The sequence below is a fragment of the Chlamydotis macqueenii genome, chromosome 1, assembly GCF_036417535.1.
Source record: "Chlamydotis macqueenii isolate bChlMac1 chromosome 1, bChlMac1.mat, whole genome shotgun sequence".
NCBI lineage: Eukaryota > Metazoa > Chordata > Aves > Otidiformes > Otididae > Chlamydotis > Chlamydotis macqueenii.
In genome coordinates, this window is record NC_141556.1 from 80,201,824 (window position 1) to 80,214,090 (window position 12,267).

The window sequence follows — 12,267 nt, forward strand, 5'->3', positions numbered from 1 at the left end:
AGCAGCAGGAGCTGGCTCCACCTGCAGCCACAGCTCCCTGGCAGCTTGTCTCCTCTGGGATGCCTATGAGGGGCCTCTTAGCACATGAACCCGTGGAGGATGCCATCAGGCGAGCGTGTGACTGCAGAGCTCGTTCTCCTGGTCCTGTTTGGGAGAACTCACTATTTGCTGCAGGTGCCTCAGTGGTAGCTCAGAAGAAGGGACCCAGGCCAGGGGACACACTGAAGTTAAGATGTGAGGAGGCCCTGCTGCCTGGTACAGCCGTGGCCCATTGTGATGAGCAGGTCTTCTCCGTGGCCGTGCTCTGGCTTCTGGGTGGGTGCACCCAGCTGGGTGCAGAAGCAGCTTGAGAGGAGGCAGGGAGAGCAGCACCAAGGCAGGAGAGGCACAGTGCCAAAGATGCAAAAGCTCTCAGCACGTGCCTGAAGCTGGCCCTAGCGGGGCAGTGGGAATTTTACCACTGACGCCAGTGGGCTCAGAGTGATGCCAGCATTGCCCTCGTGTGGACATTTCACCCGTGGGGTCTGAACAAGACGGACAACCCCAAGGCAATGGTATTCATGGGGACACAAGCAAAGGAAGTATAGCTGGCTTTGGGTGGACTTATGCATTTCTACATGGTGGCCAACATACAGGGAAGGATTATAAAAAGCAGTGTTTTGCCTTTCCCTTTTCCCCTGCATACTGATAGTGTAAGGGCTTCCTGTTCTGGAAAAAAACTCTGCTGCTGACTCAGGGAGAGCAGTTCCAAAAAGCAGAATTTAACTGAAAGGCAATAGACTGGACACATCAAAATCAAGGCATTTAATAAAACACAATGTCTTTTTTTCTTATGTAAAACTTGTCTTAAATATCTACAAATATACATTTGTTGAAGAGCAAGAGAAAGCTCCTTCTTCTGGAGGTACACAATAATGTTTGAAAGGAAGCTAAAGAAAGGTATTTGGGGGATTGGACAGAATAGGCCAGGCAAGATTTTTTTCCTTGGCTTCTCTGTTAAAAGCTCCACAGATGGTGGCACTGGTGACAGTTTTGCCCGGAGCTGGGATATCTGCGATCCCAACAGAAGTTTTTTTTTCTCTCCTGGAACTGGAGGTGATGGTGTGTGCGTTGCTTGGAGAGTATTTCATGGCCAACATGCAAAAAAATTCTTTCACCCCTCTCCTGAAGCTTGCTTTATACATGAAGTAGAGGGTGGGCTTAGAGGCTGAGGCACTGAAAGAGATGCAGGTGATGGCCAGGAAAACCAAGGAGCTCTTTCTGACATCTGTTTCCTGCGGGTGCCACAGCTGTACCAGGCAAAAAGGGAGCCAGGACAGGAGAAACTCCAGGCTTAGCATCAAGAACATCTTGACGGTTTTGACCTTTGTTCTCCGGATGATATTCATTGTCCTCCTGACAGTTGTGCCATTGGTGCCTATTCTCCAAATGTACTTGATGATCTTCTGGTAGAAGAAGATAATGAGGATGGCCGGGATCACAAACTCCACCAAGAGCTGGCTGATAGTGTAGACGACTCCTTCCCAAGAACTGGGGAGAAAAAAGTTGCAGTGGTCGTCGCTGTTGGAGCCGTAGAAAAAGAACACCGGTGATGCAAATACGGTGTCAAACAGCCAAGAGGCCAGAATAATTTTCTTGGCTTGCTTTCTAAACACTTTGAACCTCAGCGGGTAGGCGATAATGTAGAATCGATCCACGCAGATGGAGAGGAACACGTGTATCTGGACTCCGGGGGTGAGGTACTGTATGTACCTTCCCAGCTTGCACAGCCCATTTCCCAGTGTCCACCTGCCGTAGGTGAACTGGAGCAGCATGAAGGGTGCGCTTGTGACGCTGATGAGAAGGTCTGCACAAGCCATGGAGACAACAAAGAGGTTGATGGTGGATTTGGTGTTCCTGCTCCTGTGGACCACTAAGCAAACGAGGGAGTTTCCAAAGATGGAGACCAGCCACAGTGCTCCCAAAACCGTGCTGGCTGCTGCAATTTCCCCCGGGCTCAGTCCACAGTGGAAACCAGTGTGGTTCCCACCCGAGCTGGGTCCTGTGGCTGACTCCGACATCTTGTAGGAAGCAGGCGGGATGGCGGTTTCGGAGGAGCTCTTGTTCTGCAGCAGGAGCAAGAAGGTAGGGAGGACGAAAGGAACACTGCTGTTCTGCACGCTGTGGGCAAACATGGCCGCGTCTTTTGCTCAGGCTGCATAAAGAGAGAAGAGAAAAGGTTTGATGGAAAAAGTAGGTGTGAAAAATCTACCATGACCAATGAAAGGTCATTTAAAGTAGTATACATTGATTTCAGAGTTACGGTTTAGAAATAGACGGTGAGACTATTGGGAACAGCAGAGGCCAATAAGTTTCCTGCAGCTTTTTATTAACGGCCTGGCTACATTAGGACAGGCATTTCTGTCCTCTGAAAGACTGTTGTAGTTTAGACTCCCTGGGGCCCAAGCTCTAACCAGTCATTCACTCACCTTCCCCACCCCCCCGAGGGACTGGTGGAGAGAGAATATAAGAAAAGGTTCCAGAGGGTCAAGATAAGCACAGGGAGGGGTCATTCAACCATGTAGGGGCCAGACGTGAGAGACTTGGGGAAACTAATTCAACACTAAACCCCAAGTAAGGCAATGAGAGACAGAAGTAGATCTGAAGAACTGGACTTTTACTGTCTGAGCTGCTCTGGGGCTGTGGTCAGTGGAATCCTGGCCATTGCAGACTGCAGTTGGCACAACCATAGCATACTGGTTATACAGAAGCCCGCCACTAATCCATTTTAGACTAGTATTCAGTAATGCATAGCTGTTACTATTAACGATAATTGTGTTCGATCCAGTTGGTGACTGCCAGGGATCTTAGGAAACACATTTCGTTTTGGAAACACCTTGTGTTTGAGAGTTTCTGAAACTAAATATGGCTGGACTTCAGTTCTGTGAAAATTTAAACTTCCCCCTACTCCTCCCCTCTTCCGGGGCTTAAGTTCACTCCCGAGTATCTCTACCGCCTCTGCCCTGAGCAGCACAGGGTGGGGGACAGGGAATGTGGGTTGCAGCCAGTCCAGCCCACGCTGGTTTTGGCCTCTCCTTCCTCCTCAGGAAAAGAACTCCTCTCATTCTTGCCCTGCTGCAGCTTAGGGTCCCTCCCACGGGCTGCATGCCTTCATGAACTGCTCCAGCGTGGGGTCCTTTTCCACGGGGTGCAGTCCCTCAGGAACCGGCCGCCCCAGCGCGGGCCCTCCACGGGCCACAGCCTCCGTCGGGCATCCGCCTGCCCCGGCGTGGGGTCCTCCCCGGGCTGCAGGTGGATCCCTGCTCCTCCGTGGGCCTCCATGGGCTGCAGGGGGACAGCCAGCCTCACCATGGCCTGCACCACGGGCTGCAGGGGAATCTTGCCAGGAGCAACTTCACCTCTCCCTCTCCTTCTTCACTGATCTTCCGGTAGAGATCTTCCAGGAGACATCCCCTTCCCTTTCTTAAATACATTATTGCCAATTGGCTCAGCCGCAGGCAGCAGTGAGCCCACCCTGGAGCAGGCCAGGCCCACTGGATAAAGGCGAAGCATCAAGCAGCTTCTCGCAGAAGCCACCACTGTAGTCCCCTCCGCTACAGAAACCCAACACCAAGATAAATGTCCCCTTAACAGCTAGAGATCGGGGTGCAGTTTCAGCAATGCTGGTGACCTGCAGACTGCGTGAGCGGAATATGCCCCTCTCATCCCAGAAATGACCTTCCCGGTGCCCGTGGAAGTGTCCAAACCCCAGACCGACAGTGTCCCTGCTCCCTTGAACGGACCTAAATTGGTCAAGAAAGTAGACAAAGGAGGGGTTTCTTATACTGAGCAGTGGAACGCAAAGTGGTATTTTCCAGGCTAATACCGTCTGCATTGATAAGGAGACCAGCAGTCAAGGCCTGCTCCCATCCAATCAATAGTAACACTGGTGTTAATATCCCTAACATCCCTGAATCTTGTTGTTTCTGGATGTAACTGTGGAAGGTAATCGAGGTCTGGATTTGAAGGCAGGCAAAAGATGAGCACGGTGGAAGGACTGGCACCGAGCTGAGTGGGCGCTCCTCACCGTGAATGCTCCCCAGCCCTGCCACAGCAAGGAAATTTTCATCAAGAGCCGGCTGTTGCACACCTTCAAGAGTCTATCCTGAACATCAGCGCTGTCCCCGCATGTCCTTGCCACCTTAGTTACCTGTCCCATCAAGGGTGCCGTTTCCCTCAGTCAGCTTGGGAACAAGGAGGCCCGACAACCTCCCCCCAGACCCTGCAGAAGACTTTGTTATCAAGGGCAGAGTGTTGATTGAGCAGGAAAATTCTGCGGGAGGGTGGCAATGTCCTCATGCAGCTGAGATGTGGGGGGATTTTCAGCAGTGGAGCCTCGGGTTGTGTTGGTTGAACCGTCACTAGATGTGACTGCAGCCAGCTGTGTAGGACCTGTAGTGCTCAGGAGAAAACCCTGGGAGAGGGTCGATGTGCTTACCTTGGTCAAGCACCTCCCAAGCAGCACGTCTGATTCTTCACAGCTCACCGTGTTGAGCCTGGCTGTCTAGCGCAACCTGTCCTCGAGCGACCTGAAGGTCCTGCAGGTCTGTGGGTGACCCAAGAGGCAACTGAAGAGTTGCCACAGGCAACTGACACCAAGACAGAACACGGAACCTCTGCCCAGAGCTGTGTCACAGAGAAGCCCTTGCCCTTGTCTGGGAAGGGAGGCGGTCACCTTGTCTTGGCCTTGGCATGTGCCAAATTTCTGAGCTCAGGAGCCCTCTGTTGACATGACGTGCGGGTTTGCAGGACTTTGGGGGTGACCAGATGAGTGCAAGCCCTGTTGTTTTCAGACGTCAATGGCTCAGTTTACAGTCCCCCTTCCTCCTTTTCCTTTCAAGTAGATCCCCTTCTTTGCTTGTGTCCTGGTTCTGGCTAGGATAGAGTTAATATTCACCTGAGCTGGGTGGAGAACTGGAGCTGGTAGCCCCTATGGCTGGGGCACCCAGCTGGGACAATTAACTAATTAGCTACCAGCTGGGGTTAATTTACCCAAATTAGCCAAAGGGCTATTCCATCCCCTCTGACATCATGCTCAGTATAGAAGTGAGGAGGGTGCTGAGGGGAGCCTCCTGCTACTTGGAAGGAACTAGGTGTGGAGATTTGTTGTAAGCCATTATACTGTATTTGTATTCCATCAGTGTTTTGTTTTCTTCTGTTTTTGCTGTTAAATTTACTTTTTGTTCAATCTCAACCCACATGTTTTTGCTAGTTTATTTTTGTTGTTTACCAATTGTCCCTTCTGTCCCACTGGAGGGTGGTGGGGGGAGTGAGAGAGACTGCGTAGCCTGGTCCCAATCGGGGCTGAACTGCCAGTTATTTTGTCACCCAGTGTGATGCACGGAGGGTTGCGATAACAAGCAATCTGACTTTGTTTTTTTGTTTTTATTTTCTTGAAACGAATTTGTTTATACACACTTATTGTATTGGTTGTTAGCGGTCATGATGTTGCAGTGGTTGGTTATGTTGTTGTATTGTCTACGCTCCTGTATGTACTATGTGTTCCCAGTAGCGGTGTTTATCACCTCAGGGAAAATGATGAGAGTTATCCTTCTGTTATCCTACGCAATATCAATCTATGACATGGTGACATCAATGGCCTTAGAGAGAAATTGGTATTCCTATGCAGATAACTTCCCAAATTCTTTCACTCCCAGGGTAGTTAAACCCCTTTTTGAGAACTTTGAAGATCTGGGGGATATTCAAGCCACTCTGGTGTTGTTGTTATGTATCTTGAATGTGTGCCAAGTCTTGTCTAGGGCTGCAAAACCACTTTCTGGGAATCTCCTCCCGAGATTTACCCTAAGGCAAGATAGTAATACGTGGCATGGTATGAGGGAGAGCAAACTGACCTGCAGTGTAGGTACTCAAACTCCAGCCACAGGCATTGCAGCTGAATCAGAGGGTGAACCCGTGCTGGTATCAGTTGCCCCTGTGTACAAGAAGACTTGGAAGCAGAAGTCAGCTCGTTTAGTGAGGGATGAAGAAGCCCCTTCTAGGAGGGAGCAGGAGGAAGAAGAGGAAGATTTATTTGCTGCATGCCGAGGAAGAACTCCTAAATGAGACAGTAAGCACCCGATCTCTATCCCTGAGCGAGCTGCGAGACATGCGAAAAGATTTTAGCCGTCATCCCGGGGAGCACATTATCAGCTGGCTGCTGCAGTGCTGGGATAATGGGGCCAATAGCTTGGAATTAGAGGGCAGAGAAGCTAGGCAATCCATTTCTAGAGAAGCGAGCATTGACAAAGCAGTTGGAAAAGGGACACAAGCCCTCAGCCTCTGGAGGCGACTCCTGTCAGGTGTGAAGGAGAGGTATCCTTTCAAGGAGGATATAATGTGTCACCCAGGCAAGTGGGCTGCCATGGAGAGGGGTATCCAGTACCCGAGGGAATTAGCTGTGCTGGAGATTATTTATGATGACCTGGACAATGATCAGTTACCTAAGGATCCAGATGAAGTCAGGTGCACACGACAAATGTGGCGGAAGTTTGTTCAAAGTGCACCGTCATCATGTGCCAACTCCTTGGCAGATATGACCTGGAAAGATGGAGAGGAAGAAAGAGTGGATGAACTGGCTGGCTGACTCCGGCAGTACGAGGAAAGCCAGTCTTCCTCCCTGCGGTCCTGTGTCTCGGCTGTGGAGAAACTGTCCCAGGAGTTCCAGCAATTCAAAGCAGATATGTCGGCTTCCCCACCGGTACGGGCCAATATTTCAGCTATTAGGAGTAAACGTTTCCCTGCTCAAGAGAGACGGTATACGCGGCGGGGTACCCTGTGGTTTACCTTGCGTGACCAAGGAGAGGACATGAGGGAGTGGGATGGGAAGCCTACCTCTAGCCTAGAGGCACGGGTACGTGAGTTGTGTGGAAAAACCATTGCAAATAGAAGTTCTCCCTGGAAAACTGCTGCACCAGTCTCCAATAGGCAGAGTAGAAGGAATAGCTTTAGTTCTGACCCTCTTGAAGGGACCTCTCGTGCATATTTAAAAGAAATGAACAATGAATGCTGTGGCCAGGATTAGAGAGGCCCTGCCTCCAGCCAGGCGGAGGAGAGGGACAACAGAGTTTATTGGACTGTGTGGATCCGATGGCCTGGCACGTCAGACCCACAGGAGTATAAAGCTCTAGTGGATACCTGTGCCAATGTACCTTGATGCCGTCAAAAGAGAAAGGGGCAGAAGCCATTTGTATTTCTGGAGTGCCAGGAGGATCCCAACAGCTGTCTGTATTGGAGGCTGAAGTGAGCCTGACAGGGAATGAGTGGCAAAAGCACCCCACAGTGACTGGCCCAGATGCTCCATGCATTCTTGGTATAGATTACCTCAGAAGGGGGTATTTCAAGGACCCAAAAGGGTATCGGTGGGCTTTTGGTGTAGGTGCTTTGGAGATGGAGGAAATTGTACAGTTGTCCACCTTGCCTGGTCTGTCAGAGGATCCTTCCGTTGTGGGGTTGCTGAAGGTTGAAGAACAACAGGTGCCAATTGCTACCACAACTGTGCACCGGCGGCAGTATCGCAGCAACCGAGACTCCCTGATCCCCATCCATAAGCTGATTCGTCGGCTGGAGAGCCAGGGAGTGATCAGCAAGCCCCGCTCTCCTTTTAACAGTCCTATATGGCCAGTGAGAAAATCAAGTGGAGAGTGGAGGTTAACAGCGGACTGTCGTGGCCTGAATGAGGTAACACCAGCACTGAGTGCTGCCGTGCCAGACATGTTAGAACTTCAGTATGAACTGGAATCCCAGGCAGCCAAGTGGTATGCCACCATTGATATTGCCAACGCGTTTTGCTCAATCCCATTGGCAGCAGAATGCAAGCCACAGTTTTCTTTCACTTGGAGGGGGGTCCAGTACACTTGGAATCGACTGCCCCAGAGCTGGAAACGCAGCCCCACCATTTGCCATGGACTGATCCAGACTGCACTGGGAAAGGGTGGCGCTCCAGAGCACCTGCAGTACATTGATGGCATCATCGTATGGGGCAACACAGCAGCAGAAGCTTTTCAAAAAGGGGAGAAAATAATTAAAATCCTCCTGAAAGCTGAGTTTGCCATAGAACGAAGTAAGGTGAAAGGACCTGCAAGAGAGATACAGTTTTTGGGGATAAAATGGCAAGATGGGCGTTGTCGGATTCCAATAGATATAGTCAACAAAATAACAGCTATGGCTGTGCCGAGTGACAAAAAGGAAACGCAAGCTTTCCTGGGCGTTGTGGGTTTCTGGAGGATGCATATTCCAAATTATAGTTTGATTGTAAGCCCTCTGTATAAAGTCACCTGAAAGAAGAATGATTTTAAATGGGGCCCTGAACAACAGCAAGCTTTTGAACAAATTAAACAAGAAATTGTTCACGCGGTGGCTCTCGGGCCAGTCCGGACAGGGCAAGAGGTAAGAAATGTGCTCTACAGCGCAGCTGGGGAGAATGGCCCTACCTGGAGTCTCTGGCAGAAAGCAGCAGGGGAAACCCGTGGTCGACCCCTTGGGTTTTGGAGCTGGGGATATAAAGGATCTGAGGCCTTCTATACTCCAGCTGGAAAAGAAATCCTGTCAGCATACGAAGGAGTTTGAGCTGCTTCAGAAGTGATTGGTACTGAAGCACAGCTCCTCTTAGCACCCCGACTGCCAGTGCTGGGCTGGATGTTCAAAGGAAGGGTGCCCTCTGTGCATCATACAAATGGGCTCGTGATCGAGGGGTGGATTTAACCATGGACACTATTGCACAGGTTATCCATGAATGTGAAATATGTGCTGCAATCAAACAAGCCAAGTGGATAAAGCCTCTGTGGTATGGAGGACGATGGCTAATGCCAACACAATCAGTAATCCCTCTGCTTTTTAGAAGGATTTTTTTTTTACCTTCACGGAGGCTAGACACAGCCCTGCATTTCAGAGCAAGCCCTGAAATAGAGCTTCTGCAAACTAACAGTGGTGTCACCTCATCCTCCTGAGAGGAGGAGACCTACATCCCCAAAGGAGCAAGGCAAATTCTCCTCCAAATAAATATGTGAAGCTGGTGGATCCAAGGTGTACATGCGCAAAAGGCATCTGGGTTTTGATGATCACATCACCATCACGGGACACAGAGGGGTGCAGAGAGGCCCTGCCTCTCCTTGCTGTTGCCTAACAGGCACAGTCATTGCTGTTCCACTTCCCACCTGGACCAAAGGCCCAGCTGGTCCCATTGGGTTGTTTTCTCACTGTGCTGGCAAAGAAAGAGCAGCAGGAGCTGGCTCCACCTGCAGCCACAGCTCCCTGGCAGCTTGTCTCCTCTGGGATGCCTATGAGGGGCCTCTTAGCACATGAACCCGTGGAGGATGCCATCAGGCGAGCGTGTGACTGCAGAGCTCGTTCTCCTGGTCCTGTTTGGGAGAACTCACTATTTGCTGCAGGTGCCTCAGTGGTAGCTCAGAAGAAGGGACCCAGGCCAGGGGACACACTGAAGTTAAGATGTGAGGAGGCCCTGCTGCCTGGTACAGCCGTGGCCCGTTGTGATGAGCAGGTCTTCTCCGTGGCCGTGCTCTGGCTTCTGGGTGGGTGCACCCAGCTGGGTGCAGAAGCAGCTTGAGAGGAGGCAGGGAGAGCAGCACCAAGGGCAGGAGACGTCTGGAGAGGCGCAGTGCCAAAGATGCAAAAGCTCTCAGCACGTGCCTGAAGCTGGCCCTAGCGGGGCAGTGGGAATTTTACCACTGACGCCAGTGGGCTCAGAGTGATGCCAGCATTGCCCTCGTGTGGACATTTCACCCGTGGGGTCTGAACAAGACGGACAACCCCAAGGCAATGGTATTCATGGGGACACAAGCAAAGGAAGTATAGCTGGCTTTGGGTGGACTTATGCATTTCTACATGGTGGCCAACATACAGGGAAGGATTATAAAAAGCAGTGTTTTTCCTTTCCCTTTTCCCCTGCATACTGATAGTGTAAGGGCTTCCTGTTCTGGAAAAAAACTCTGCTGCTGACTCAGAGAGAGCAGTTCCAAAAAGCAGAATTTAACTGAAAGGCAACAGACTGGACACATGAAAATCAAGGCATTTAATAAAACACAATGTCTTTTTTTTCTTATGTAAAACTTGTCTTAAATATCTACAAATATACATTTGTTGAAGAGCAAGAGAAAACTCCTTCTTCTGGAGGTACACAGTAATGTTTGAAAGGAAGCTAAAGAAAGGTATTTGGGGGATTGGATGGAATAGGCCAGGCAAGATTTTTTTCCTTGGCTTCTCTGTTAAAAGCTTCACAGATGGTAGCACTGGTGACAGTTTTGCCCGGAGCTGGGATATCTGCGATCCCAACAGAAGTTTTTTTTTCTCTCCTGGAACTGGAGGTGATGGTGTGTGCGTTGCTTGGATAGTATTTCATGGCCAACATGCAAAAAAATTCTTTCACCCCTCTCCTGAAGCTTGCTTTATACATGAAGTAGAGGGTGGGCTTAGAGGCTGAGGCACTGAAAGAGATGCAGGTGATGGCCAGGAAAACCAAGGAGCTCTTTCTGACATCTGTTTCCTGCGGGTGCCACAGCTGTACCAGGCAAAAAGGGAGCCAGGACAGGAGAAACTCCAGGCTTAGCACGAAGAACATCTTGACGGTTTTGACCTTTGTTCTCCGGATGATATTCATTGTCCTCCTGACAGTTGTGCCATTGGTGCCTATTCTCCAAATGTACTTGATGATCTTCTGGTAGAAGAAGATAATGAGGATGGTCGGGATCACAAACTCCACCAAGAGCTGGCTGATAGTGTAGACGACTCCTTCCCAAGAACTGGGGAGAAAAAAGTTGCAGTGGTCGTCGCTGTTGGAGCCGTAGAAAAAGAACACCGGTGATGCAAATACGGTGTCAAACAGCCAAGAGGCCAGAATAATTTTCTTGGCTTGCTTTCTAAACACTTTGAACCTCAGCGGGTAGGCGATAATATAGAATCGATCCACGCAGATGGAGAGGAACACGTGTATCTGGACTCCGGGGGTGAGGTACTGTATGTACCTTCCCAGCTTGCACAGCCCATTTCCCAGCGTCCACCTGCCGTAGGTGAACTGGAGCAGCATGAAGGGTGCGCTTGTGACGCTGATGAGAAGGTCTGCACAAGCCATGGAGACAACAAAGAGGTTGATGGTGGATTTGGTGTTCCTGCTCCTGTGGACCACTAAGCAAACGAGGGAGTTTCCAAAGATGGAGACCAGCCACAGTGCTCCCAAAACCGTGCTGGCTGCTGCAATTTCCCCCGGGCTCAGTCCACAGTGGAAACCAGTGTGGTTCCCACCCGAGCTGGGTCCTGTGGCTGACTCCGACATCTTGTAGGAAGCAGGCGGGATGGCGGTTTCGGAGGAGCTCTTGTTCTGCAGCAGGAGCAAGAAGGTAGGGAGGACGAAAGGAACACTGCTGTTCTGCACGCTGTGGGCAAACATGGCCGCGTCTTTTGCTCAGGCTGCATAAAGAGAGAAGAGAAAAGGTTTGATGGAAAAAGTAGGTGTGAAAAATCTACCATGACCAATGAAAGGTCATTTAAAGAAGTATACATTGATTTCAGAGGAACGGTTCAGAAATAGACATTGAGACTATTGGGTAGAACAGAAGCCAATAAGTTTCCTGCAGCTTTTTATTAACGGCCTGGCTACATTAGGACAGGCATTTCTGTCCTCTGAAAGACTGTCGTAGTTTAGACTCTCTGGGGCCCAAGCTCTAACCAGTCATTCACTCACCTTCCCAACCCCCCCGAGGGACTGGTGGAGAGAGAATATAAGAAAAGGTTCCAGAGGGTCAAGATAAGCACAGGGAGGGGTCATTCAACCATGTAGGGGCCAGACGTGAGAGACTTGGGGAAACTAATTCAACACTAAACCCCAAGTAAGACAATGAGAGACAGAACTAGATCTGAAGAATAACTTCCCCCTACTCCTCCCCTCTTCCGGGGCTTAAGTTCACTCCCGAGTATCTCTACCGCCTCTGCCCTGAGCAGCACAGGGTGGGGGCAGGGAATGTGGGTTGCAGCCAGTCCAGCCCACGCTGGTTTTGGCCTCTCCTTCCTCCTCAGGAAAAGAACTCCTCTCATTCTTGCCCTGCTGCAGCTTAGGGTCCCTCCCACGGGCTGCATGCCTTCATGAACTGCTCCAGCGTGGGGTCCTGTTCCATGGGGTGCAGTCCCTCAGGGACCAGCCGCCCCAGCCCGGGCCCTCCATGGGCCACAGCCTCCGTCGGGCATCCGCCTGCCCTGGCGTGGGGTCCTCCCCGGGCTGCA

General features: G+C 50.7%; 2 protein-coding genes across 2 annotated transcripts; both read right to left on the reverse strand.

The window, feature by feature from the left end:
* Positions 1-929: 929 nt before the first annotated feature.
* Positions 930-2,174, reverse strand: LOC104474816 (putative G protein-coupled receptor 19). The gene has a single exon (XM_010118094.2). The coding sequence runs from the start codon at positions 2,172-2,174 to the stop codon at positions 930-932; it is 1,245 nt and encodes a 414-aa protein (XP_010116396.2).
* An 8,018-nt stretch (positions 2,175-10,192) lies between these two features.
* Positions 10,193-11,437, reverse strand: LOC147602158 (putative G protein-coupled receptor 19). Its single transcript, XM_086757932.1, has one exon. The coding sequence runs from the start codon at positions 11,435-11,437 to the stop codon at positions 10,193-10,195; it is 1,245 nt and encodes a 414-aa protein (XP_086614058.1).
* Positions 11,438-12,267: the final 830 nt, after the last annotated feature.